The sequence below is a fragment of the Taeniopygia guttata genome, chromosome 34 (assembly GCF_048771995.1).
Source record: "Taeniopygia guttata chromosome 34, bTaeGut7.mat, whole genome shotgun sequence".
Classification (NCBI taxonomy): Eukaryota; Metazoa; Chordata; class Aves; order Passeriformes; family Estrildidae; genus Taeniopygia; species Taeniopygia guttata.
The window spans coordinates 3,422,087-3,448,705 of record NC_133059.1 but is presented as its reverse complement, the minus strand read 5'-3'; the positions used below and the strand labels follow the sequence as shown (position 1 = coordinate 3,448,705).

The 26,619-nt window shown below is 55.9% G+C and overlaps 2 protein-coding genes across 2 annotated transcripts; one reads left to right on the top strand and one right to left on the bottom strand.

Moving 5' to 3' along the window:
- Nucleotides 1-1,278: 1,278 nt before the first annotated feature.
- On the bottom strand, nt 1,279-5,142 carry FKRP (fukutin related protein). Its single transcript, XM_030262160.4, has 2 exons — nt 5,001-5,142; nt 1,279-3,122 (listed from the first exon to the last, which is right to left on the bottom strand). Exon 2 carries the CDS (start codon nt 2,984-2,986, stop codon nt 1,292-1,294), a length of 1,695 nt encoding a protein of 564 aa, XP_030118020.4. The 5' UTR covers nt 2,987-3,122; nt 5,001-5,142; the 3' UTR covers nt 1,279-1,291.
- Nucleotides 4,837-24,875, top strand: STRN4 (striatin 4). The gene is made up of 17 exons (XM_072920927.1): nt 4,837-5,100; nt 6,916-7,019; nt 8,429-8,496; nt 9,241-9,301; nt 10,319-10,540; nt 11,687-11,807; nt 12,496-12,625; nt 13,445-13,501; nt 14,295-14,377; nt 14,871-15,037; nt 15,170-15,217; nt 16,829-16,971; nt 17,370-17,561; nt 19,228-19,359; nt 20,763-20,864; nt 21,759-21,845; nt 23,471-24,875. Exons 1-17 carry the CDS (start codon nt 4,894-4,896, stop codon nt 23,638-23,640), a joined length of 2,094 nt encoding a protein of 697 aa, XP_072777028.1. The 5' UTR covers nt 4,837-4,893; the 3' UTR covers nt 23,641-24,875.
- Nucleotides 24,876-26,619: the final 1,744 nt, after the last annotated feature.

The following is a 26,619-nucleotide window of genomic DNA, read 5'->3' as shown; positions in this document are numbered from 1 at the left end:
GAGTGGCACAGGGACCCCAGGGGTGGCACAGGGACCCCAATGGTGGCACAGGGACCCCAGGGGTGGCACAAGGACCCCAAGGGTGGCACAGGGACCCCAGAAGTGGCACAGGGACCCCAGAAGTGGCACAGGGACGCCAGAATTGGCACAGGGACCCCAGGGGTGGCACAAGGACCCCAGGGGTGGCACTGGGACCCCAGGGGTGGCACAGGGACCCCAGAAGTGGCACTGGGGACATCGAGAGTGACACTGGGACCCCATAAGTGGCACAGGGACCCCAGGGGTGGCACAGGGACCCCAGGGGTGGCACAGGGACCCCAGGGGTGGCACAGGGACCCCAGGGGTGGCACAGGGACCCCAGAAGTGGCACAGGGGTCCCCAGGGGTGGCACAGGGACCCCAAGGGTGGCACAGGGACCCCAGGGGTGGCACAGGGACCCCGGGGGTGGCACAGGGACCCCAGAAGTGGCACAGGGACCCCAAGGGTGGCACAGGGACCCCAGGGGTGGCACAGGGACCCCAAGGGTGGCACAGGGACCCCAGGGGTGGCACTGGGACCCCAAGAGTGGCACAGGGACCCCAAGGGTGGCAAAGGGACCCCAAAGGTGGCACTGGGGACCCCATGGGTGGCACAGGGACCCCAGGGGTGGCACAAGGACCCCAATGATGGCACTGGGTACATTGAGAATGGCACTGGGACCCCATAAGTGGCACTGGGGACCCCAGGGGTGGCACAGAGAGTGGTACAAAGACCCCAGGGGTGGCACTGGGACCCCGTAAGTGGCACTGGGACCCCATAAGTGGCACTGGGGACCCCAGGGGTGGCACAGGGACCCCAAGGGTGGCACAAAGACCCCAGAAGTGGCACAAGGACCCCAGAAAGGGCACAGGGACCCCAGGGGTGGCACAGGGACCCCAGGGTTGGCACAGAGACCCCAAAGGTGGCACTGGGGACATCGAGAATGGCACTAGGACCCCAAGGGTGGCACAGAGAGCGGTACAAAGACCCCAGGGGTGGCACAGAGAGTGGTACAAAGACCCCAGGGGTGGCACAGGGACCCCAGGGGTGGCACAGGGACCCCAAGGGTGGCACAGAGAGCGGTACAAAGACCCCAGGGGTGGCACAGAGAGTGGCACAGGGACCCCAGGGGTGGCACAGGGACCCCAAGCGTAGCACAGAGAGTGGCACAGGGACCCCAGGGGTGGCACAGAGAGTGGCACAGGGACCCCAAGGGTGGCACAGAGAGCGGCACAAAGACCCCAGGGGTGGCACAGAGAGTGGTACACCAGCGTCACCGCACAGTTTTATTGCCCAGGTCCTGTGCCAACCTCCTGACCTCGGGGTTGGGGTACTCGGGGTTCTCGATGGCGCCGGGCCCGAATTTGAACTCCAGGAAGGCTCGGGGGTCGTTGGGCGCCTTGGCCATGACCCCGACGAAGGGCACGGTGCCAAGGGGCACCACGAAACGCTCGGGGAACTCCACGTCCTGCCGGTGACCCAACCACGTGTCCTTGGTCATGACGGCGGCGCCGGGGCGGACGTAGAACGGCCACAGATCCACGTGGAGCCGGTTGGTGCGGCTAAAATGGACGCGGTAAAATTCCCCTTCCACAGCTTTCTCCCAAAAAAACCCGTCGGGATCTTCCAGCGGCCGACCCGTCGCCGCCACGGCCGCCAGCCAACGGCACTTGGGGACGTCCTCGCGGTAGAAGCCGACGTCCACGTCGTAATCCCATGGCACGATGTCGCCGTGCCGCACGGCGCCCAGCAGCGAGCCGCCCTCCAGCCAGTGGCGCACGCCCGACGCCTCGAGCTGCGCCAGGACGTGCCGCGCGGTGAGGCGCAGCGCCCGCAGGCAGCACGGCGGCGTCCAGCGCCCCGCCAGCAGGTACTCGGGGCTCTGCGCCCGCACCGTGCCGAAACAACGCGCCGTGTCCTTGCCGCAGCCGTGCCAGCGCCGGGAACCGTCCGGCAGCACCTCCAGCTTGATGCCGAAACGCTGCAGCAACGCGCGGCGACGCGATTCGGCAACGCCGGCGCGGGGTGGCGACACACGTGGGGACGGAGGGAAGGAGGACGGGAGAAGGAGGAGGCGCCAACCGCGCGCGGCCGCCTGTAGGGACAGCGAGGTGGACACCGGGACGGTCAACGGGAAGGGCAGCGAGAAGAGGTCGCGCGTCCGTAGGAGAAGCACGGCCGGGGTTTCGTCCAGCGCGCCGCAGAGGTCGCCACGGTGGTCATTGTGGTGGTCGTTGTGGTGGTCGTCGTGGTGGTTGTCATGGTGGTTGTCATGGTGGCCATCGTGGTGGTCATTGTGGTGGTTGTCATGGTGGTCATCGTGGTGGTCATCGTGGTGGTTGTCGTGGTGGTCATTGTGGTGGTCGTTGTGGTGGTTGTTGTGGTGGTTGTCGTGGTGGTCACCGTGGTGGTCACTCCGCCGGTCACTCCGCCCATCGGCGTAGCTGTACCGCACCGTCCACGCCTTGACGTCCACCTCCACCTCCAAACACCGCGGCCGCCGCCGCCCCACGGCCGCCGCCACCACCTTGGCGTCGGTGGTGGCTTCCAGCGCGTCCCTCATGCGCCGCAGCAGCCCCGGCGCGGCGCGGGCGCCGTCCGGCACCAAAGCCACGTGGCGCGTGCGCACCGCCAGCTCCGGCCGCGGCGGCGGCCGGTGCAGCTCCGGCCGCAGCGACAGCACGGCCACGCCGGCGGGAAGCGGCGCCGGCGGGTACGGCGGCGTCTCCGAAGCCACCAGGACGGTGACGCCGGGCAGGGCGGCGAAGGAGCGGGCGGTGGCGGCCACGTCGTGCTCGGGGCCGTCGAAGTCGCGCAGGATGACGGTGACGCCGGGGACGCCGTCGGCGACGCGCCGGGAGCGGCGGCACGGAGGGGACGCGCCGGGGAGGAGGTGGGAGAAGAGCAGCAGGAGGAGGTTGAGGGTGATGGCGGCGGCCAGGGCGGCCTGGCAGGGCGTGATTCTCATGGTGGCGGTTAATTAATTAGTTAATTAATTAGTGAATGAATTATTTAGTTAATTAATTATTTAATTTGGAGGCGTTGCCGCTTGTTGTAGGGTTGGTGGTGGTGGTGGCGATACCAGCGGTGACCACGCGGTGGCGCTGCGGGTGTGGATATATTAATAATGAATTGTTAATGAGGCGTTAATTAATTCCCCATAATTAAACCCTGCCCCAAAACTCGCCAAAAAAATCCTCTCTAATCAACCAAACACCCCCCGAAAAATCCTAAAAACTTCCAAAATGCCCTTTAACACACCAAAGAAATATGAAACACCCAAAATTCTCTACAAACCCCCAGTGACCACCCCTAAAAGTCTCCTAAACGCCCCCAAATCCCCTCAGGCCTTACAAAAACCCCCAAAATTCTCTAAAAAACCCCAAAATCCCGCATAACTCCTAAAACTCCCCTCTAACATTCCAAAGACCTCCCAAAAAACCCCAAAGCCCCCCGAAACATCCCCTACAATCCCCCAAAAATCCCCCATAAAGATCACAAAAATCCCCTGCAAACCCCTCAAAGACTCCCAGAAAACACTCCAAAAAGTCCCAAAATCCCCTTTAACGCCCCAAAGACACCCCAAAAAACCCCTAAAGCCCCCCAAAATCCTCTCTCACCCCCTAAAGAGCCTCCAAAAAACCCCCAAAATCCCCTAAAACTCTCCGAAATCCCCTGAAACCCCACTGAAAAACCCCAAAAATCCCCTTTAACCCTCCAGAGACCTCCCAAAAATCCCCTATAATCCCCAAAGACCCCCCAAAAATCCCCTCTAACCCCCCAAAAAATCCCCTCTAACCCCCAAAGACCCCCGGGAAAACCCCAAAAATCCCCTATAACCTCCAAAGACCCCCCAAAAATCCCCTCTAACCCCCCAAAAATCCCCTCTAACCCCCAAAAAATCCCATCTAACCCCCAAAGTCTCCCCGAAAAACCCCAAAAATCCCCTATAACCTCCAAAGACTCCCAAAAATCCCCTATAATCTCCAAAGACCCCCCAAAAATCCCCTCTAACCCCCAAAAATCCCCTCTAACCCCCCAAAAAATCCCGTCTAACCCCCCAAAATCTCCCCGAAAAACCGCAAAAATCCCCTTTAACCCTCCAGAGACCCCCAAAAAATCCCATCTAACCCCCCAAAAGACCCCTCTAACCCCAAAAAATCCCGTCTAACCCCCAAAATCTCCCCGAAAAACCCCAAAAATCCCCTATAACCTCCAAAGACCCCCCAAAAATCCCCAAAGACCCCCCCAAAATCCCCTCTAACCCCCCAAAAATCCCCTCTAACCCCCCAAAATCCCCTCTAACCCCCCAAAAATCCCCTCTAACCCCCAAAGACCCCCGGAAAAACCCCAAAAATCCCCTATAACCTCCAAAGACCTCCCAAAAATCCCCTATAATCCCCAAAAACCCCCCAAAAATCCCCTCTAACCCCCAAAAAATCCCCTCTAACCCCCAAAAATCCCCTATAACCTCCAAAGACCTCCCAAAAATCCCCTATAATCCCCAAAGACCCCCCAAAAAGATCCCTCAAAACCCCAAAATTCCCCTCTAACCCCCAAAAATCCCCTCTAACCCCCAAAGACCCCCGGAAAAACCCCAAAAATCCCCTCTAACCCCCAAAGACCCCCGGAAAAACCCCAAAAATCCCCTTTAACCCCCCAAAAAGATCCATCAAAACCCCAAAATCCCCAAAATTCCCCCACAGCCCCCCCCCGCGTTGCCACGGCAACGGCGCCTCACCGTGGCCACGCCCCTTTGTGCAAACCACGCCCCTTTGTGCAAACCCCGCCCATTTCCCCGCCCCTTGCCCCGCCCCCGGCTCCCTTTGTGGCAGGAAGCCGCTGCCGCCCGTGGCTCCCTTTGTGGCAGCCGCCATGGCGGCCGAGCGGGCTCCGCCGGCCCGGGCCCAACCTCCGCCCCCCGGCCCCGCTCCCGGCCCCGCTCCCGGGCCCGTGGCGGGCCCCGAGCCCGCGGCACGAACCGGCCTCAGCCTGCCGGGCATCCTGCACTTCATCCAGCACGAGTGGGCGCGGTTCGAGGCGGAGAAAGGGCGCTGGGAAGCGGAGAGGGCCGAGCTGCAGGTAATGATGGCGGCGGTGCCCTCATGAGGGGAGGGACGGGGAGAGGACAGCGGGGACAGCGAGGGGACAGCGAGGGGACAGCGAGGGGACAGCACAGGGACAGAGGGGACAGAGGGGACAGCGCGGGGACATCAGGGACAGCGCGGGGACATCAGGGGACAGCGCGGGACACCGGGGGGCGGCGGGGCGGGGTGGCCGCGGTTGGCGCCATCTTGGGAGGAAATGGCGGCCGGGGCGGCGGGAGGGGGTGGGGACAGCGGGAGGGGCGGGAGCGGCGAACTGGGAGTACTGGGAATACTGGGAATACTGGGATGGGAACTGGGGATACTGGGGATACTGGGAATTGGGGGTACTGGGATGGGAACTGGGGGTACTGGGAACTGGACACTGGGGGTACTGGGGATACTGGGAACTGGGGATACTGGGAATACTGGGGAGACTGGGAACTGGGAGTACTGGGAATACTGGGATGGGAACTGGGAATACTGGGGGGACTGGGGATACTGGGAACTGGGGATACTGGGGGGACTGGGAATACTGGGAATACTGGGGAGACTGGGAACTGGGGGTACTGGGAATACTGGGGAGACTGGGATGGGAATACTGGGGAGACTGGGATGGGAATACTGGGGAGACTGGGATGGACACTGGGGGTACTGGGAACTGGGGATACTGGGGATACTGGGGATACTGGGAACTGGGGATACTGGGGAGACTAGAAATACTGGGGATACTGGGGATACTGGGAACTGGGAATAGTGGGATGGGAACTGGGAGTACTGGGGGTACTGGGGAGACTGGGAATACTGGGAATATTGGGAACTGGGGGTACTGGGGATACTGGGGGGACTGGGAATACTGGGAATACTGGGATGGGAACTGGGGGTACTGGGGATACTGGGAATAGTGGGGATACTGGGGAGACTGGGAATATTGGGAACTGGGAATACTGGGGAGACTGGGAATACTGGGGAGACTGGGATGGACACTGGGGGTACTGGGGGTACTGGGGAGACTGGGGATACTGGGAATATTGGGAACTGGGAATACTGGGGATACTGGGAACTGGGGAGACTGGGGAGACTGGGGGGACTGGGAATACTAGGAACTGGGAATTGGGGGTACTGGGATGGACACTGGGAATACTGGGGATACTGGGAACTGGGAAGACTGGGGAGACTGGGGGGACTGGGGATACTGGGGATACTGGGAACTGGGAATAGTGGGATGGGAACTGGGAGTACTGGGGGTACTGGGGGTACTGGGAACTGGGGAGACTGGGGGTACTGGGGGTACTGGGGGTACTGGGATGGGAACTGGGGAGACTGGGTGGGTGTGGGGACACTGTCACCCCCTGAGTTTTCCCTGGGTGTCCCCGATGTCCCCAATCCCCCCAATGTCCCGACTGTCCCCAATGTCCCCAATGTCCCCACTGTCCCCAATGTCCCCAATGTCCCCAAATGTCCCCAAATGTCCCCAATCCCCCCAATGTCCCCAATGTCCCCAATGTCCCCCCAATGTCCCCAATCCCCCCAATGTCCCCAATGTCCCCAATGTCCCCCCAATGTCCCCAATGTCCCCAATGTCCCCAATGTCCCCCAATGTCCCCAATGTCCCCCCAATGTCCCCAATGTCCCCAGTGTCCCCAATCCCCCCGATGTCCCCAATGTCCCCAATGCCCCCAATGTCCCCAATGTCCCCAATGTCCCCAATCCCCCCAATCCCCCCAATGTCCCCAAATCCCCCCAATGTCCCCCAATGTCCCCAATGTCCCCAGTGTCCCCAAATGTCCCCAAATGTCCCCGCTGTCCCCAGGCGCAGGTGGCGTTCCTGCAGGGCGAGCGGCAGGGTCAGGAGAGCCTCAAGCTGGACCTGGTGCGGCGCATCCGGATGTTGGAATTCGCCCTCAAGCAGGAGAGGTGAGAGAAAAACCCCAAAAATCCACCCAAAAATCCCCAAAAATGTCCTGGAAAATCTAAAAATGTACAAAAGCAGCCCAAAAATGGGGCAAAAATATAAAAAATTTGGAAAAAAAACCCTAAAAACCACCCAAAAATCGAAAAAAATGTCCTGAAATCCATAAAAATGTACTAAAGCATCTCAAAACACCAAAAATGTGACAAAAATCTATAGAAGTTGTAAAAAAAAACCTCTGAAACCCACCCAAAAGTCCTAAAAAATGTCCTGAAATCCATAAAAATGTACGAAAGCAGCCCAAAAGCACCAAAAATGTGACAAAAATCTATAGAGGTTGTAAAAAAACACCTAAAAACCACCCAAAAGTCCCCAAAAAATGTACTGAAATCCCTAAAAGTGTACAGAAACAGCTCAAAAGCATCAAAAGCGCCCAAAAAATGGGACAAAAATATAAAAAATTTGTAAAAAAAACCCTAAAAATCACCCAAAAATACCCAAACATTTCCTGAAATCCATAAAGTGTACAGAAACAGCCCAAAAGCATCAAAAAATGGGGCAAAAATATCAAAAATGTGTAAAAAAACCCTAAAAACCACCCAAAAGTCCTAAAAAATGTCCTGAAAACTCTAAAAATATATGAAAGCAGCCCAAAAGAATCAATAGCACCCAAAAAATCTGACAAAAATCTCTAAAAGTTGTAAAAAAGCCCCAAAGACCCCCCAAAAGAAACCCAAAATTACCCAAAAAACCCCAAAAAATCCCAAAACACCCCAAAATGGACCCGAAAGAAACCCAAAATCCGCCAAAAAACCCAAAACCCTCAAAAATTCCCCTAAAAGAAACCCACAATTCCCCTAAAAACTCCCCAAAAAAAAACCCCAAAAACCCCAAAAATGGCCCCAAAAGAAACCCCCAAAAATCCCCCCAAAAAACTCCCCAAAACCCCCCAAAAACCCCAAAAATCCCCCCAAAATAAAACCCAAAAAAACCCCCAAAATAAACCCCAAAAATCCCCCCAAAGACTCCCCAAAACCACCAAAAAAACCCCAAACCCCCCAAAAAACCCCAAAAACTGCCCCAAAAACCCAAATCCTTTCTCAAGGCCCCCAAAAATCTCCCCAAAACCCCCCAAAAAAGGCCACAAAAACCCCAAAAATCCCCCCAAAATAAACCCCAAAAAAACCCCAAACCCCGCAAAAAAACCCAAAAATTGCCCCAAAAACCCCAAATCCTTCCTCAAGACCCCCAAAAAACTCCCCAAAAAACTCCCCAAAACCCCCCAAAAAACTCCAAAAAATCCCCCCAAAATAAACCCAAAAAACTCCCAAAAAAACCCCAAATACCCCAAAAAACCCCCAAAATCCCCAAAACTCCCCAAAAAGCCCCAAAATCCCCCAAATTTCCCGGCCAGGTCCAAGCTGCAGAAGCTGAAGTTGGGGGCGGAGGCGGCGCCGGGGGAGAAGCGCCCGGAGGAGCCGCGTGAGCCCCAAATTTTGGGTTTTTTGGGTTTTTTTGGGGTTTTTTTGGGGTTTTTGGGGTTTTTTGGGGTTTTTTGGGTCTTTTTCGGCTTCTTTCGGGGGGGAATTTTGGGGTTTTTGGCGGAAATTTTGGGGTTTTTTCAGGGGATTTTTGGGGGGGATTTTGGGGCTTTTTCAGGGGGTTTTTGGGGGGATTTTTTGGGTTTTTTCGGGATTTGGGGTTTTTTGGGTCTTTTTTGGCTTCTTTCAGGGGGAATTTTGGGTTTTTCTCAGGGGGCTTTGGGGGGAATTTTGGGGTTTTTTCAGGGGGTTTTGGGGGGTTTTTGGGGAGAATTTTGGGGCTTTTTCATGGGATTTTTGGGGGTTTTGGGGGGAATTTTAGGGTTTTTTCAGGGCATTTTTGGGGTTTTATTTTGGGTTTTTTTGGGGGGGTCTTTGGTGTATTTTTGGGGTATTTTAGGGGTATTTTAGGGGGTGGTTTTGGTGTATTTTGGGGGTATTTTTGGGGTATTTTTGGGGATGGTTTTGGTGTATTTTAGGGGTATTTTGGGGGGTGGTTTTGGTGTATTTTGGGGGTATTTTGGGGGTATTTTAGGGGGTTATTTTGGGGTATTTTTGGGGTATTTTTGGTGTATTTAGGGGGTATTTTAGGGGGTTATTTTGGGGTATTTTGGGGATATTTTAGGGGGTTATTTTGGGGTATTTTGGGGGTATTTTGGGGTTTCTCACCCCCATTTCCCCCCAGTGTCCAACGGCCCCGTGGAGCTGGAGGGGGCCTGGAAGGACGGGAGGCGGCTCCTGCGCCAGTGAGTTCGGGGCTTTTTTTGGGGTTATTTTGGGGTTTTTTGGGTTTTTTTGGGGGTGTTTGGTTTTTTTTGAGGTTTTTTGGGGTTTTTTGGGGATTTTATTTTTGGGTTTTTGGGGTTTTGTGGTTTTTATTTTGGGTTTTTCGGGTTTTATTTGGGATTTTTCGGTTTTTATTTTGGGTATTTTGGGGATTTTTTTTTTTGTTTTTGGGGTTTTTTGAGGTTTTATTTTGGGGTTTTTTTGAGGTTTTATCTTGGTATTTTTGGGGGTTTCTTTGGGGTTTTTTTCCCATTTTAATGGAAATTTTTGCCATTTTTATGGGAATTGTTGCCATTTTAAGGGCATTTTCCCATTTTCATGGAAATTTTTCCCCATTTTAATGGAATTTTTCCCATTTTAATGGCAATTTTCCCCATTTTGATGGGAACTTTTAGGATTTTCATGGCATTTTTCCCCATTTTGATGGGAATTTTTAGGATTTCAATGGTATTTTTGCCATTTATGGGACATTTCGCCATTTTTAATGGAATTTCTCCCATTTCCATGGGAATTTTGATGGCGATTTTTCCCTTTTTCACGGAATTTTCTCCAATTTTCACGGGATTTTCCCCCATTTTCATGGCAATTTTCCCCATTTCTCTGGGAATTTCTCCCATTTCCATGGGAATTTTGATGGCAATTTTTCCCATTTTAATGGGACTTTTCCCCCATTCTTTTTGTAATTTTCCCCTTTTTTTTTGACAATTTTCCCCATTTTTTTTTCAGCAATTTTCCCCATTTCTCTGGGAATTTCTCCCATTTCCATGGGAACTTTGATGGCAATTTTTCCCATTTTAATGGGATTTTTTCCCCATTTATTTTGTAATTTCCCCTTTTTTTTCGACAATTTTCCCCATTTTTTCGACAATTTTCCCCATTTCTCCGGGAATTTTTCCCATTCCCACCCTGTGAAATTTTTTTAGGATCCCCCCCAATCCCCAAATCCCGTTTTTCCTGAATTTCTCCCCAAATTTCAGGTACCTGGAGGAGCTGGGCTACAGCGACACCATCCTGGCCATGCGCTCGCGCCGCCTGCGGGCGCTGCTGGCCCGCGGAATCCCGGGAATTCCGGGAATTTCGGGAATAATTCCGGGAATTCCGGGAATTCCCGCCGCCCCCCCCAGCCCCGGCAGCCCCCCCTCCCCTCCCCCACCCGCCGAGTCGCTGCTGCTGCGCCGCATCGAGGAGCAGATCCAGAGGTGCCGGGGGGTTTTTAGGAATTTTGGGAGTTTTTGGGGGGGTTTGGGGGTTTTTTGGGAATTTTTGGGGGGTTTGGGGTTTTTTGGGGAATTTTTAGGGTTTTTTTGGGAACTTTTTGGGAATTTTGGGGGAATTTTTGGGGTATTTTTAGGGAATTTTTGGGGTTTTTAGGGGATTTTTTTGGGAATTTTGGGATTTTTGGGGGGGATTTGGGGTTTTTTTGGGAATTTTTGGGGTTTTTAGGGAATTTTTTGGGAATTTTGGGGGAATTTTTTGGGGTTTTCTAGGGAATTTTTCGGGTTTTTAGGGGATTTTTTGAGAATTTTAGGGGAATTTTTGGGGTTTTTTTGGTGGGATTTGGGGTTTTTTAGGGAATTTTTGGGGTTTTTAGGGAATTTTTGGGGAATTTTGGGGGAATATGGGCTTTTTTAGGGAATTGTTTGAGAAATTTTGGGAATTTTGGGGAGATTTTTGTGGGATTCAGGGATATTTTTAGGGAATTTGGGAATTTGATGGGATTTTTGGGGGGATTTGGGGGTTTTTAGGGAATTTTTTGGGAAATTTTGGGAATTTTGGGGGGATTTAGGAAAGTTTTGGGGGAAATTTGGGCATTTTGGGGGGATTTGGGGTTTTTTAGGGGAATTTTTGGGGGATTTGGGGATTTTTTGGGAATTTTGGGGAGATTTTTGTGGGATTCAGGGATATTTTTGGGGGGTTTGGGGATTTTTTTGGGAATTTTGGGGGGATTTGGGTTTTTTAGGGAATTTTTTTGGAAAATTGTGGGAATTTAGGGGGGATTTTTGGTTTTTTTTTTTTCGGATTTCCTCTGGAATTTTTGGGATATTCCCTGAGATTTTTGGGATTTCCTGTTGGATTTTGGGATTTCCCATGAAATTTTTTGGATTTCCCATGGGATTTGTGGGATCCCCTGTGGAATTTTCGGGATTTCCTGTTGGATTTCGGGATTTCCCATGGGATTTTCGGGATTTCCAGGGGAATTTTCAGGATTTCCCGTGGAATTTCTCCGTTTCCAGCCGTTTTTTGACCGTTTTTCGTGGGATTTTTTGCGTTTTTTCCCTTTTTTTCCCTTCCTTTTTCCCATTTCCGGGGTTTTCCCTCTCCCTAATTCCCAAATTTCCCCCCAGGAACGCCGGGAAGGAGCCGCAGCGGGGGCTGAGCCCCTCCCCCCCCGAGGAGGACAGCGACGAGGAGGAGGAGCCCGAGGGCCCCTCCCCCACCCCGGGGCCGCCCCGCAGGAGGGGAAAGGTCGGGACCCCAAATTTGGGGCTTTTGGGGGCTTTTGGGGGATTTGGGGATTTTTTGGGGATTTTTTTGGGATTTTTATGGGATTTTTTTTGGATTTTTATGGGATTTTTAGGGATTTTTTGGGCATTTTTTGGGGATTTTTTTGGGATTTTTGGGGGATTTTTAGGGGATTTTTTGGGGATTTTTAGGGAATTTTTTGGGAATTTTTTTGGATTTTTAGGGGATTTTTTGGGAATTTTTTTTGAATTTTTAGAGATTTATATGGGATTTTTTGGGAATTTTTGGGGATTGTAATGGGATTTTTAGGGGATTTTTGGAGGATTTTTAGAGATTTATATGGGATTTTTTGGGATTTTTAGGGGATTTTTAGGGATTTTTTAGGGGATTTTTTTGGGATTTTTAGGGATTTTTTGGGGAATTTTTAGGGGATTTTTTGGGGATTTTTTGGGGATTTTTTAGGGATTTTTTTTTAATTTTTAGAGATTTATATGGGATTTTTTTGGATTTTTATGGGATTTTTTTGGGTATTTTTATTGGATTTTTATGGGATTTTTTTGGTATTTTTAGGGGATTTTTAGGGATTTTTTGGGAATTTTTTAGGGGATTTTTTGGGGATTTTTGGAGGATTTTTAGGGATTTTTTGGGATTTTTAGGGAATTTGGGCAGATTTTTGTCCCTTTGTCCCCAGAGTGTCCCCAAGGTCCCCGAGGAGGACGAGGACGAGGATGAGGACGAGGAAGACTCCGAGGACGCCCTGGGGGAGTTCGACTTCCTGGGGACACCTGGGGACACCTTGGGGACACCTGGGGACATCAGAGGTGAGCTGGGGACACTTTGGGGACACCTGGGGACACCTGGGGACACCTGGGGACACCTGGGGACATTTTGGGGACACCTGAGGACATCAGAGGTGAGCTGGGGACACCTTGGGGACACTTTGGGGACACCTTGGGGACACCTGGGGACACCTGGGGACATCAGAGGTGAGCTGGGGACACTTTGGGGACACCTGGGGACACTTGGGGACACTTGGGGACACCTTGGGGACACCTGGGGACATCAGAGGTGAGCTGGGGACACTTTGGGGACACCTGGGGACACCTGGGGACATCAGAGGTGAGCTGGGGACACTTTGGGGACACCTGGGGACACCTGGGGACACTTTGGGGACACTTGGGGACACCTGGGGACACCTTGGGACACTTTGGGGACACCTGGGGACACCTGGGGACACCTTGGGACACTTTGGGGACACCTGGGGACACCTGGGGACACCTTGGGGACACCTGGGGACAGCTGGGGACACTTTGGGGACACTTTGGGGACACCTAGGGACACCTGGGGACACTTTGGGAACACTTTGTGGACACCTGGGGACACTTGGGGACACCTGGGGACATCAGAGGTGAACTGGGGACACCTTGGGGACACCTTGGGGACACCTGGGGACACTTTGGGGACACTTTGGGGACACCTAGGGACACCTGGGGACACCTTGGGGACACCTGGGGACACTTTGGGAACACTTTGTGGACACCTGGGGACACTTGGGGACACCTGGGGTCACTTTGGGGATATTTGGGGACACTTTGGGGACACGTTGGGGACGTCCCCTGACCCCTCCCCCGCTGTCACAGAGAGCCACCGGTGCCACCTGCGGGACGGGGACCTCGGGCCACCGCGGCCACCTGAAGGTGAGGACACGCCTGTCACCCGTGTGTCACCCGTGTGTCACCTGTGTGTCACCTGTGTCACCTGGGGGGTCCCTGTGTCCCCAAGGCCACCCCGGTGTCACTGTCCCCATTGTCCCCTCTGTCCCCACTGTCCCCACTGTCCCCTCTGTCCCCTCTGTCCCCAAGGCCACCTCAGTGTCACTGTGCCCATTGTCACCACTGTCCCCTCTGTCCCTGGGTGTCCCCAAGGCCACCTCAGTGTCACTGTCCCCATTGTCCCCTCTGTCCCCTCTGTCCCTGGATGTCCCCAAGGCCACCCTGGTGTCACTGTCCCCACTGTCCCCTCTGTCCCCTCTGTCCCTGAGTGTCCCCAAGGCCACCTCAGTGTCACTGTCCCCACTGTCCCCACTGTCCCCTCTGTCCCTGAGTGTCCCCAAGGCCACCTCAGTGTCACTGTCCCCATTGTCCCCTCTGTCCCCTCTGTCCCCTCTGTCCCCAAGGCCACCTCAGTGTCACTGTCCCCATTGTCCCCTCTGTCCCCTCTGTCCCTGGATGTCCCCAAGGCCACCCCAGTGTCACTGTCCCCTCTGTCCCCACTGTCCCCTCTGTCCCTGAGTGTCCCCAAGGCCACCCCACTGTCACTGTCCCCACTGTCCCCTCTGTCCCTGGATGTTCCCAAGGCCACCCTGATGTCACTGTCCCCATTGTCCCCATTGTCCCCATTGTCACCTCTGTCCCTGAGTGTCCCCAAGGCCACCCCAGTGTCACTGTCCCCACTGTCCCCATTGTCCCCAAATGTCCCCTCTGTCCCCAGGGCTCCCGGCCGAGGCGCTGGCCCTGGATGGCCTCGGGGACCTGGCGGAGCTGACGGTGACAAATGACAACGACGGCGGTGACGTGAGTGCCACCACCCCTGCCCCGAGTGTCCCCAAGTGCCACCAACCCCGCCCTGACTGTCCCCAAGTGCCACCAACCCCGTCCCGAGTGTCCTCAAGTGCCACCAACCCCGTCCTGAGTGTCCATAAGTGCCACCAACCCTGTCCCGAGTGTCCCCAAGTGCCACCAACCCTGTTCTGAGTGTCCCCAAGTGCCACCAACCCTGCCCTGAGTGTCCTCAAGTGTCCCCAAGTGTCCCCAAATGCCACCATGCCCCTAAATGCCACCACGCCTTCATTCTGCCGTGTCCCTAGGTGTCCCCAAGTGCCACCACCGTGTCCCCAAGTGCCACCATCTCCCCAAATGCCACCACGCCTTCACTCTGCCGTGTCCCTAAGTGTCCCCAAGTGCCACCAACCCCGTCCCGAGTGTCCTCAAATGCCACCACACCTTCATTCTGCCGTGTCCCCAAGTGTCCCTGCCGTGTCCCCAAGTGCCACCGCCGTGTCCCCAGGTGCCACCGTCGCCGCGGCGCGTCTGGAGCCCGCGGCTGACGCTGCGCAGCCACTTTGACGCCGTGCGGGCGGTGGCCTTTGTCCCTTGTCACCCGGCGCTGGTGACGGCCTCCGAGGACGCCACCCTCAAGCTCTGGAACCTGCAGAAGCCGCTCGTCCCCAACAAGTGGGTGACACCGGGTGACACCGGGTGGCACTGGGTGGCACCGGGGTGGTGGCGGCGCTCGGGGCGCCGTTGTCACCGTTGTCACTGATTGTCACCGATTGTCACCGGGGTTTGTCACCGTTGTCCCCTCAGGAGCGCGGCGCTGGACGTGGAGCCGGTGTACGCCTTCCGCGGGCACAGGTGTGTCACCTGCTGTCACCTGTTGTCACCTGATGTCACCTGATGTCACCTGATGTCACCTATTGTCACCTCAGTGTCACCTTTCTTGTCATGTCAGTGGGTTTGGCTTTGTTCCTCTTTTTTGTCACTTTGGTGTCACCTCAGTGTCACCTCATTGTCACCTTCTATGTCACCTCATTGTCACCTCTTTGTCACCTCAATGTCACCTCATTGTCACCTCAGTGTCACCTCACTGTCACCTCATTGTCACTTTACTGTCACCTCAGTGTCACCTCATTGTCACCTCATTGTCACCTCAATGTCACCTCAGTGTCACCTCATTGTCACCTGGTGTCACCTGATTGTCACCTGTCTTGTCACGGTGGTTTTGGCTTTATTCCTCTTTTTTGTCACTTTGGTGTCACCTCACTGTCACCTCATTGTCACCTAAATGTCACCTCAATGTCATCCCATTGTCACCTCAATGTCACCTCTTTGTCACCTCATTGTCACCTCAGCGTCACCTCATTGTCACCTGATGTCACCTCAGTTTCACCTGTCTTGTCACGGTGGTTTTGGCTTTATTCCTCTTTTTTGTCACTTTGGTGTCACCTCAATGTCACCTCATTGTCACCTCCGTGTCACCTCATTGTCACCTCAATGTCAGCTCATTGTCACCTCAGTGTCACCTAAATGTCACCTCAATATCACCTCATTGTCATTTCAGTGTCACCTCAGTGTCACCTCATTGTCACTTTACTGTCACCTCAGTGTCACCTCATTGTCACCTCAATGTCACGTTCTATGTCACCTCTTTGTCACCTCATTGTCACCTAAATGTCACCTCAATGTCACCTCATTGTCACCTCAGTGTCACCTCACTGTCACCTCAGTGTCACCTCAATGTCACCTCAGTGTCACCTCATTGTCACCTCAGTGTCACCTCAGTGTCACCTCAGTGTCACCTCATTGTCACCTCAGTGTCACCTCATTGTCACCTCATTGTCACCTCATTGCCATGTTGGCGGCTGTGTCTTTGCTCCTCTTTTTTGTCACTTTGGTGTCACCTTGGTGCCACCTCCTTGTCACCTGGCTGTGACGATGTTCTGATTTTTTGTCCCTTTGTCACCGCCAAAGGGGCCCATGAGGTGACATCGATGACACCGGTGTGATTTTTGTCACTTTGTCACCATCCCAGGGGCCCAGGAGGTGACACCGGTGTGACTCGTGTCACTTTGTCACCGTCCCAGGGGCCCAGGAGGTGACACTGGTGTGACTCGTGTCCCTTTGTCACTGTCAGAGGGGCCCAGGAGGTGACACCGGTGTGATTTTTGTCACTTTGTCACCATCCCAGGGGCCCAGGAGGTGACACCGGTGTGATTTCTGTCACTTTGTCACCGCCAGAGGGGCCCATGAGGTGACATCGGTGACACCGGTGTGACTCGTGTCCCTTTGTCACCATCCCAGGGGCCCAGGAGGTGACACTGATGTGATTTTTGTCCCTTTGTCACCGCCAGAGGGGCCCATGAAGTGACATCGGTGACACCAGTGTCATTTCTGTCCCTTTGTCACCGTCCCAGGGGCCCAGGAGGTGACACCAGTGTGACTCGTGTCCCTTTGTCACCCTCCCAGGGGTCCGGTGCTGGCGGTGGCGGTGGCAGCAGGTGACAGCGGTGACATTGGTGACATCGGGCTGTGCTGCAGCGCCGGCGTGGACGCTCAGATCCGCTGCTGGCGCCTGCCGGGGCTGGACAGCGACCCCTACGATGGCTACGGTGGGACACTGGGGACACTTGGGGACATCGGGGACACTGGGGACACTTGGGGACATTGGGGGGGATTGGGGGACATATGGGGACATTGGGGACATTGGGGACATTGGGGACATTGGGGGACACTGGGGGCTGTGGTGGCAATGTCCCCATATGTCCCCCAATCCCCCCCAATGTCCCCAATCCCCCCAATGTCCCCAATGTCCCCAATGTCCCCAATGTCCCCAAGTGTCCCCAGTGTCCCCAATCCCCCCCAATGTCCCCAATGTCCCCAATGTCCCCAATGTCCCCAATGTCCCAAATCCCCCCCAATGTCCCCAATGTCCCCAATGTCCCCAATGTCCCCCCAATGTCCCCAATGTCCCCAATGTCCCCAATGTCCCCAATGTCCCCTGCCGCAGACCCGGGGGTGCTCCGGGGGCTCCTGGCCGGTCACTCTGACGCCGTTTGGGGTCTGTCCTTCGATGGCGCCGGGCGCTGCCTGGCCTCGTGCTCGGCCGATGGCACCGTGCGCCTCTGGGACCCCCGCAGGGACAGTGACAGCGGGGACAGCGGCGGTGGCACCTGCCTCGGCGTCCTGGACGGGCACGCAGGTGAGCGGGGACACCTGGGACACAGCTGGGACACAGCTGGGGACACACCTGGGACACAGCTGGGGATGTTGGGGACACACCTGGGGACATTGGGGACACACCTGGGGACGTTGGGGACACACCTGGGACACAGCTGGGGACACACCTGGGACACACCTGAGTGATCTGGGACAGACCTGGGGACATTGGGGACACACCTGGGACACACCTGGGGACATTTGGGATACACCTGAATGATCTGGGACACAGCTGGGGACGTTGGGGACACACCTGGGACACACCTGGGGACATTTGGGATACACCTGAATGATCTGGGACACAGCTGGGGACGTTGGGGACACACCTGGGACACACCTGGGGACATTTGGGATACACCTGAATGATCTGGGACACAGCTGGGGACGTTGGGGACACACCTGGGGACATTGGTGACACCTGGGACACAGCTGGGACACAGCTGGGGACATTGGGGACACACCTGGGGACATTGGGGACACACCTGGGGACACACCTGGGACACAGCTGGGGACATTTGGGATACACCTGAATGATCTGGGACACAGCTGGGGACGCTGGGGACACACCTGGAGACATTGGGGACACACCTGGGGGCATTGGGGACACCCCTGGGACACACCTGGGGACACTGGGGACACCTGGGGACATTGGGGGCACACCTGGGGGCACTGGGGACACCTGGGGATGTTGGGGACACAGCTGGGGACATTGGGGACACCTGGGGATGTTGGGGACACACCTGAGTGATCTAGGACACGCCTGGGGACGTTGGGGACACACCTGAGTGATCTAGGACACACCTGGGGACGTTGGGGACACACCTGGGACACAGCTGGGGATGTTGGGGACACACCTGGGACACACCTGGGGACATTTGGGATACACCTGAATGGTCTGGGACAGACCTGGGGACATTGGGGACAGACCTGGGACACACCTGGGACACCTGGGGACATTGGGGACACACCTGGGACACACCTGAGTGATCTGGGGAAACACCTGGGGACATTGGGGACACCTGGGGACATTGGGGACACTTGGGGATGTTGGGGACACACCTGAGTGATCTGGGACAGACCTGGGGACATTGGGGACACACCTAGGACACACCTGGGACACCTGGGGACATTGGGGACACACCTGGGACACACCTGAGTGATCTGGGGAAACACCTGGGGACATTGGGGACACCTGGGGATGTTGGGGACACACCTGGGGGCATTGGGGACACACCTGGGGATGTTGGGGACACCTGGGGATGTTGGGGACACACCTGGGACACAGCTGGGACACACCTGGGGACGTTGGGGCACACCTGGGACACACCTGGGGATGTTGGGGACACACCTGCCATGATCTGGGGACAACCTGGGACACCTGGGGACATTGGGGGCACACCTCGGGACATTGGGGACAGATCTGGGACACACCTGGGGACATTGGTGACACACCTCAGTGATCTGGGAACACACCTGGGACACACCTGGGACACCTGGGGACATTGGGGACACACCTGGGACACACCTGGGGACAGACCTGAGGACATTTGGCCCCCTCTGGTGTCACCCCTGTCCCCTCACCTGTCCCCTCACCTGTCCCCCAGGTGTCACCCCTGTCCCCTCACCTGTCCCCTCACCTGTCCCCTCAGAGCACGGCGTCCCCACCTCGGTGACCTTCGTGCCCACCCAGCCGGCGCACCTGGTGGCCGGGTTCCGCTCCGGGGCCACCGTCCTCTACGACCTCGAGGCCACCAAGGCCACCCTGGTGTCCCCAAACGGCGGTGAGTGACCCCCCACGTCCCCAGGGGTCACCTGGGGACACCTGAACCCCACCCAGATGTCCCCAGGGGTCACCTGAACCCTCCCAAGTGTCCCCAGGGGTCACTGGGGTCACCTGAACCCCCTCCAAATGTCCCCAAGGGTCACCTGAACCCCCCCAGATGTCCCCAAGGGTCACCTGAACCCCCCCGTGTCCCCAGGGGTCACCTCAACCCCCCCAGTGTCCCCAGGGGTCACCTGAACCCCCCCAGATGTCCCCAAGGGTCACCTGAACCCCCCCAGATGTCCCCAAGGGTCACCTGAACCCCCCCAGTGTCCCCAGGGGTCACCTGAACCCCCCCAGATGTCCCCAAGGGTCACCTGAACCCCCCCAGATGTCCCCAAGGGTCACCTGGACACCCCCCAAATGTCCCCAAGGGTCACCTGAACCCCCCCACTGTCCCCAAGGGTCACCTGGGGACACCTGGACACCCCCCAAATGTCCCCAGGGGACACCTGAACCCCCCCGGTGTCCCCAGGGGTCACCAGGTGGTCACTCTGGGTGACCCCAGGTGGTCACTCAGCCCAGGTGACCCCGGTGACCCCAGGTGACCCCAGCTGACTCCAGCTGACCCCTGTGTCCCTCACTGTCCCCTCAGGTGGCCGCGGCGGGCAGGTGAACCAGGTGGTCACTAACCCCAGGTGACCCCAGTGACCCCAGGTGGTCACTGACCCCAGGTGACCCCAGTGACCCCAGGTGACCCCTGTGTCCCTCAGGTGGCCGTGGGCAGGTGAACCAGGTGGTCACTGACCCCAATGACCCCAGGTGGTCACTGACCCCAGGTGACCCCAGGTGACCCCAGGTGGTCACTGACCCCAGGTTACCTCAGGTGACCCCGCTGACTCCAGGTGACCCCTGTGTCCCTCACTGTCCCTCACTGTCCCCCAGGTGGCCGCGGGCAGGTGAACCAGGTGGTCACTCACCCCAGGTGACCTCTGCTGACCCCTGTGTCCCCTCAGGTGGCCGCGGGCAGGTGAACCAGGTGGTCACTGACCCCTGCTGACCCCAGGTGACCCCAGGTGGTCACTGACCCCAGGTGACCCCGGTGACCCCAATGACCCCAGCTGACCCCTGTGACCCCAGGTGACCCCGGTGACCCCCAATGACCCCCCTGTCCCCCCAGGTGGCCGTGCCCAGGTGAACCAGGTGGTCACTGACCCCGGTGACCCCTGTGACCCCTGCTGACCCCCGCTGACCCCAGCTGACCCCTCTGTCCCCCAGGTGGCCGCGGGCAGGTGAACCAGGTGGTCACTCACCCCGGTGACCCCAGGTGGTCTCTGACCCCAGGTGACCCCGGGGACCCCAGGTGACCCCAGTGACCCCAGGTGACCCCTGCTGACCCCAGCTGACCCCTGTGTCCCCCAGGTGGCCGTGCCCAGGTGAACCAGGTGGTCACTCACCCCTCGCAGCCGCTGACCATCACGGCCAGCGACGACCGCGCCATTCGCTACCTGGACATGCGCACAGGTGGGCGGGGCTCGTTAGGGAAATTAGCGTAACGAGGGGTCATTAGGGGTCATTAGGGTAACGAGAGGCTCGTTAGGGAAATTAGCGTAACGAGGGGTCATTAGGGTAACGAGGGGCTCATTAGGGGTCATTAGGGGTCATCGGGGTCATTGGGGGGGTCATTAGGGTCATTAGGGGGTCTTTAGGGGGTCATTAGGGTAACAAGGAGCTCATTAAGAGGTTATTAGTGTAATTAGGGGGGTCATTATTGAGTCATTAGAGTAATTATGGGGTCGTTAGGGTAATGAGGGGGTCATTAGGAGGTCATTAAGGTAACGAGGGGGTCATTAAGACCTTATTAGTGTCATTAGAGGGGTTATTACTGAGTCATTAGGGTAATTATGGGGTCATTAGTGTAATGAGGGGGGTCATTAGGAGGTCATTTGGGTAACGAGGTGGTCATTAAGAGGTTATTAGTGTAATTAGGGGGGTCATTAGTGAGTCATTAGGGTAATTATGGGGTCGTTAGGGATCATTAGGAGTCATTAGTGTAATTATGGGGTTGTTAGGGTAATCAGTGGGTCATTAGGAGGTCATTAGTGTAACTAGGGGGGTCATTAGTGAGTCATTAGAGTAATTATGGGCTCATTAGGGTAATGAGGGGGTCATTGGTGTAATTAGGGGGGGTCATTAGGGTCATTAGGGGGTCATTAGGCTAATTGGGGGATCACTGGGGTAATTAGGGGGGTCATTAGGGGGTCATTAGGCTAATTGGGGGATCATTGGGGTAATTAGGGGGTAATTAGGAGGTAATTAGGAGGTCGTTAGGTTAATTGGGGGATCACTGGGGCAATTAGGGGGTAATTAGGGGTAATTAGGGGTAATTAGGGGGTCATTAGGCCCTTTCCCTCGCAGGTGCGGTGGTGCACTCGGTGGTCGCTCACCTGGACGCCGTCACCTGCCTGGCCCTGGACAGCAGCGGGGACACCCTGATGTCCGGCAGTGAGTGACCACTGAGTGACCCTGAGTGACCACTGAGTGACCCATGAGTGACCACTGAGTGACCCTGAGTGACCAGTGACCACTGAGTGACCAATGAGTGACCAATGAGTGACCCTGAGTGACCCCTGAGTGACCACTGACCCTGAGTGACCCTGAGTGACCACTGAGTGATCAATGAGTGACCAGTGACTGCTGAGTGACCACTGAGTGACCCTGAGTGATCAATGAGTGACCCTGAGTGACCAATGAGTGACCACTGAGTGACCTCACCTGTCTCACACCTGTCTGTGTCACACCTGTCACACCTGTGTGTTGTCCCCACAGGTCACGACTGCTCCCTGCGGCTGTGGCACCTGTGCCAGCGCACCTGTGTGTGTCACACCTGTCACACCTGTCACACCTGTGTGTGTCACACCTGTCACACCTGTGTGTGTCACACCTGTGTGTGTCACACCTGTCTGTGTCTCACCTGTCACACCTGTCTGTGTCACACCTGTCACACCTGAGTGTGTCACACCTGTCACACCTGTCACACCTGTGTGTCTCTCTGTCCCCCCAGGTCACGACTGTTCCCTGCGCCTGTGGCACCTGTGCCAGCGCACCTGTGTGTGTCACACCTGTGTGTGTCACACCTGTCACACCTGTCTGTGTCTCACTTGTCACACCTGTCACACCTGTGTGTGTCACACCTGTCACACCTGTGTGTGTCACACCTGTCACACCTGTCTGTCTGTCCCCACAGGTCACGACTGTTCCCTGCGGCTGTGGCACCTGTGCCAGCGCACCTGTGTGTGTCACACCTGTGTGTGTCACACCTGTGTGTGTCACACCTGTCACACCTGTCCTGTCACACCTGTGTCACACCTGTCACACCTGTCTGTTGTCCCCCCAGGTCACGACTGCTCCCTGCGGCTGTGGCACCTGTGCCAGCGCACCTGTGTGTGTCACACCTGTCACACCTGTGTGTGTCACACCTGTCACACCTGTCTGTGTCACACCTGTGTCTCTGTCCCCAGGTCACGACTGTTCCCTGCGGCTGTGGCACCTGTGCCAGCGCACCTGTGTGTGTCACACCTGTCACACCTGAGTGTGTCACACCTGTCACACCTGTCACACCTGTCACACCTGTCTGTCTCTCCCCAGGTCACGACTGTTCCCTGCGGCTGTGGCACTTGTGCCAGCGCACCTGAGTGTGTCACACCTGTGTCACACCTGTCACACCTGTCACACCTGTCACACCTGTCTGTCTCTCCCCAGGTCACGACTGCTCCCTGCGGCTGTGGCACCTGTGCCAGCGCACCTGAGTGTGTCACACCTGTCACACCTGTGTGTGTCACACCTGTCACACCTGTCACACCTGTGTGTGTCACACCTGTCACACCTGTCTGTCTCTCTCTCCCCAGGTCACGACTGTTCCCTGCGGCTGTGGCACCTGTGCCAGCGCACCTGAGTGTGTCACACCTGTCACACCTGTGTGTGTCACACCTGTCACACCTGTCTGTCTCTCTCTCCCCAGGTCACGACTGTTCCCTGCGGCTGTGGCACCTGTGCCAGCGCACCTGAGTGTGTCACACCTGTCACACCTGTGTGTGTCACACCTGTCACACCTGTCTGTCTCTCCCCAGGTCACGACTGTTCCCTGCGGCTGTGGCACCTGTGCCAGCGCACCTGTGTGCAGGAGCTGCCCGCGCACCGCCGGAAGCACCACGAGTCCGTCCTGGCCGTCGCCTTCCACCCGCGGCGGCCCCTCGGGGCCAGTGCCGGCGCCGACGGGCTGGCCAAGGTCCTCGTGTGACACCTGGCACACCTGGGCACACCTGGGCGCACCTGGGGACAGCTGGGACACCTGGGGACAGCTGGGGACAGCTGGGGACACACCTGGGCACACCTGGGGACAGCTGGGACACAGCTGGGAACACCTGGAAACACCTTGAGGACACCCTGAGGACATCCTGGGCACACCTGGCACACCTGGGCACACCTGGGCACAGCTGGTGGCACCTGGGGACACCTGGGCGCACCCGGGACACACCTGGAAACACCTTGAGGACACCCTGAGGACATCCTGGGGACACCTGGGCACACCTGGGGACACCTGGGGACACCTGGAAACACCTTGAGGACACCCTGAGAACATCCTGGGGACACCTGGGCACAGCTGCTGGCACCTGGGCACACCTGGGAACAAGCTGAGGACATCCTGAGGACATCCTGGGCACAGCTGGGACACACCTGGTGCTACCTGGAGACAGCTGGACACACCTGGTGGCACCTCAGGTGCACCTGGGCACACCTGGGATACACCTGGGAACACCCTGAGGACATTCTGGAGATACCTGGTGGCACCTGGACACACCTGGGGACACCTGGGACACACCTGGGCACACCTGGGCACAGCCAGGAAGGGGACAGGCGGTGGCACTGGGGTGACATCGCTCTGCTGGTGGCACCTGGTGGCATCAGGTGACCTCGGTCACACACCTGAGGTGGCACCTGGACAGGTGAGGTGGCACCTGCGCACACCTGAGGTGGCACCTGGGCACACCTGAGGTGGCAAATTTTGGGACAAATTTGGGACAATTTGGGGACTTTTGCCTCCAGGTAAATCCCAAATTTTAGGGATTTTTTCCCATTTTTTTTAGGATTTTTTCCCCAATTTTTAAATATTTTTCTCCACCCAGGTAAATCCCAAATTTGGGGCGTTTTTCCCTCCAGGTAAATCCCAAATTTTGATGATTTTCTCCCCAATTTTTTAGGATTTTTTTACCTGGAAAAATCTCAAATTTTGGGATTATTTTCCCCCTAATTTTTATGATTTTTTTTCCTCAGAAAAATCCAAAATTTTGGGATTCTTTTCCCCCACCAACCCAAAATTTTGGGATCTTTTCCACCCAAATTTTTGGGATATTTTCCCCCAATTTTTGGGATTTTCCCCCCGAAATTTTGGTGCTTTTTTACCCAATTTTTGGGATTCCCCCCCCCCACCTCCAATTTTTGGGAGTTTCCCCTGATTTTTTTTTTTTTTATTTTCTCTCCCAAAATTTTGTATTTTCCCCCAAAATTTTGGGAATTTTTTTCCCCAATTTTTGAGATTTACCCGCAAAATTTTGGGACTTTTCTTTCCTAATTTTTGAAATTTCCCCCTAAAAATTTTGGGGTTTTTTTCCCCTAATTTTTGAGATTTCCCCCCAAAATTTTGGGATTTTTTTTCCCCTAATTTTTGAGATTTTTCACCCCAGAATTTAGGGAATTTTTTTCCCCCAATTTTTGAGATTTCCCCCCAAAAATTTGGGATTTTTTCCCCGATTTTTGAGCTTTCCCCCCAAATTTTGGGATTTTTCCCCTTTGTAAATTTTGTACAGCCGAGAATTCCCCAAAATCCTTTAAAAATCCCCCAAATTCCCTCCGGAATTCCCCAAAATCTGCCCCCCCGGGGGCTGCCGGCGCTGCCTTATCACCGTGTGATAATCGGGGAGCCCCAAATTCCCGAAAATTCCCCCCAAAAAAAACCCGGAATTCCCCAAATTCCCCTTTTTTCACGGCGTTTTCTTGGATATTTATTTGGTGTTTTTTGGGATTTTTGGGGTTTTTGGGGTGGGGGAGGGGCGGCAATAAAAGATTTTGGCAAAAAAGCTGCAGAGGCGCTGAGGGGGGAGGGGACAAAAATGGGGGAAAAGGGACAAAAATGGGACTAAAAGGGACAAAAATGGGACTAAAAGGGACATTGCCACTGTCACCACCCCCCAGTGTCCCCAAATCCTCAAAATTGTCCCCAAATCCCTCTCATTGTCCCCAAATCCCCCAAATTGTACCCAAATCCTTTTCATTTTCCCCAAATCCCCCAAATTGTACCCAAATCCCTCTCATTGTCCCCAAAAACCCTTGAATTGTCCCCAAATCCCCCAAATTGTCCCCAAATCTTTCCCATTGTACCCAAATTCCCTGAATTGTCCCCAAATCCTTCCCATTGTCCCCAAATACCTCAAATTGTCCCCAAATCCCCCAAATTGTCCCCAAATCCTCCAAATTGTCCCCAAATCTTTCCCATTGTCCCCAAATCCCCCAAACTGTCCCCAAATCCCCCAAACTGTCCCCAAATCCTTCCCAGTGTCACGTTCTGTCAGGCGTGGGTTGGGGACATCGGAGGGTGGCACTGGGGGTGGCACTGGGGGTGGCACTGGGGACACTTGGGGACATTGGGGGGCACGGGGGGTGGGACAGCGGAGGAGCCACTTGGGGACACAAACCGGGACAGGGACAGGAGGGGACAGGGACATGTGGGGACACCGTGGGGATGCTGTGGGGACACTGTGGGGACAGGGACAGGGACAGGAGGGGGACAGGGACATCAGCGGTGACAACCGGGATGGGGACAGGGACAGGGACATGTGGGGACACCGTGGGGACACTGTGGGGACGCTGTGGGGACAGGAACCAGGGTGGGGACAGGGACGTCAATGGTGACAACCAGGGTGGGGACAGGGACAGGGACAGGGAGCTGAACTGGGATTGGGGACAGGAACTGGGATGGGGACACGATGGGGACAGGGACGTCAGTGGTGACAACTGGGGTGGGGAAAGGGACATGTGGGGACACCGTGGGGACAGGGACAGGGACTGGGATGGGGACACGATGGGGACAGGGACGTCAACGGTGACAACTGGGGTGGGGACAGGGACAGGGACAATGTGGGGACACCGTGGGGACAGGAACCAGGGTGGGGACAGGGACAGGGACACCGTGGGGATGCTGTGGGGACAGGGACAGGAGGGG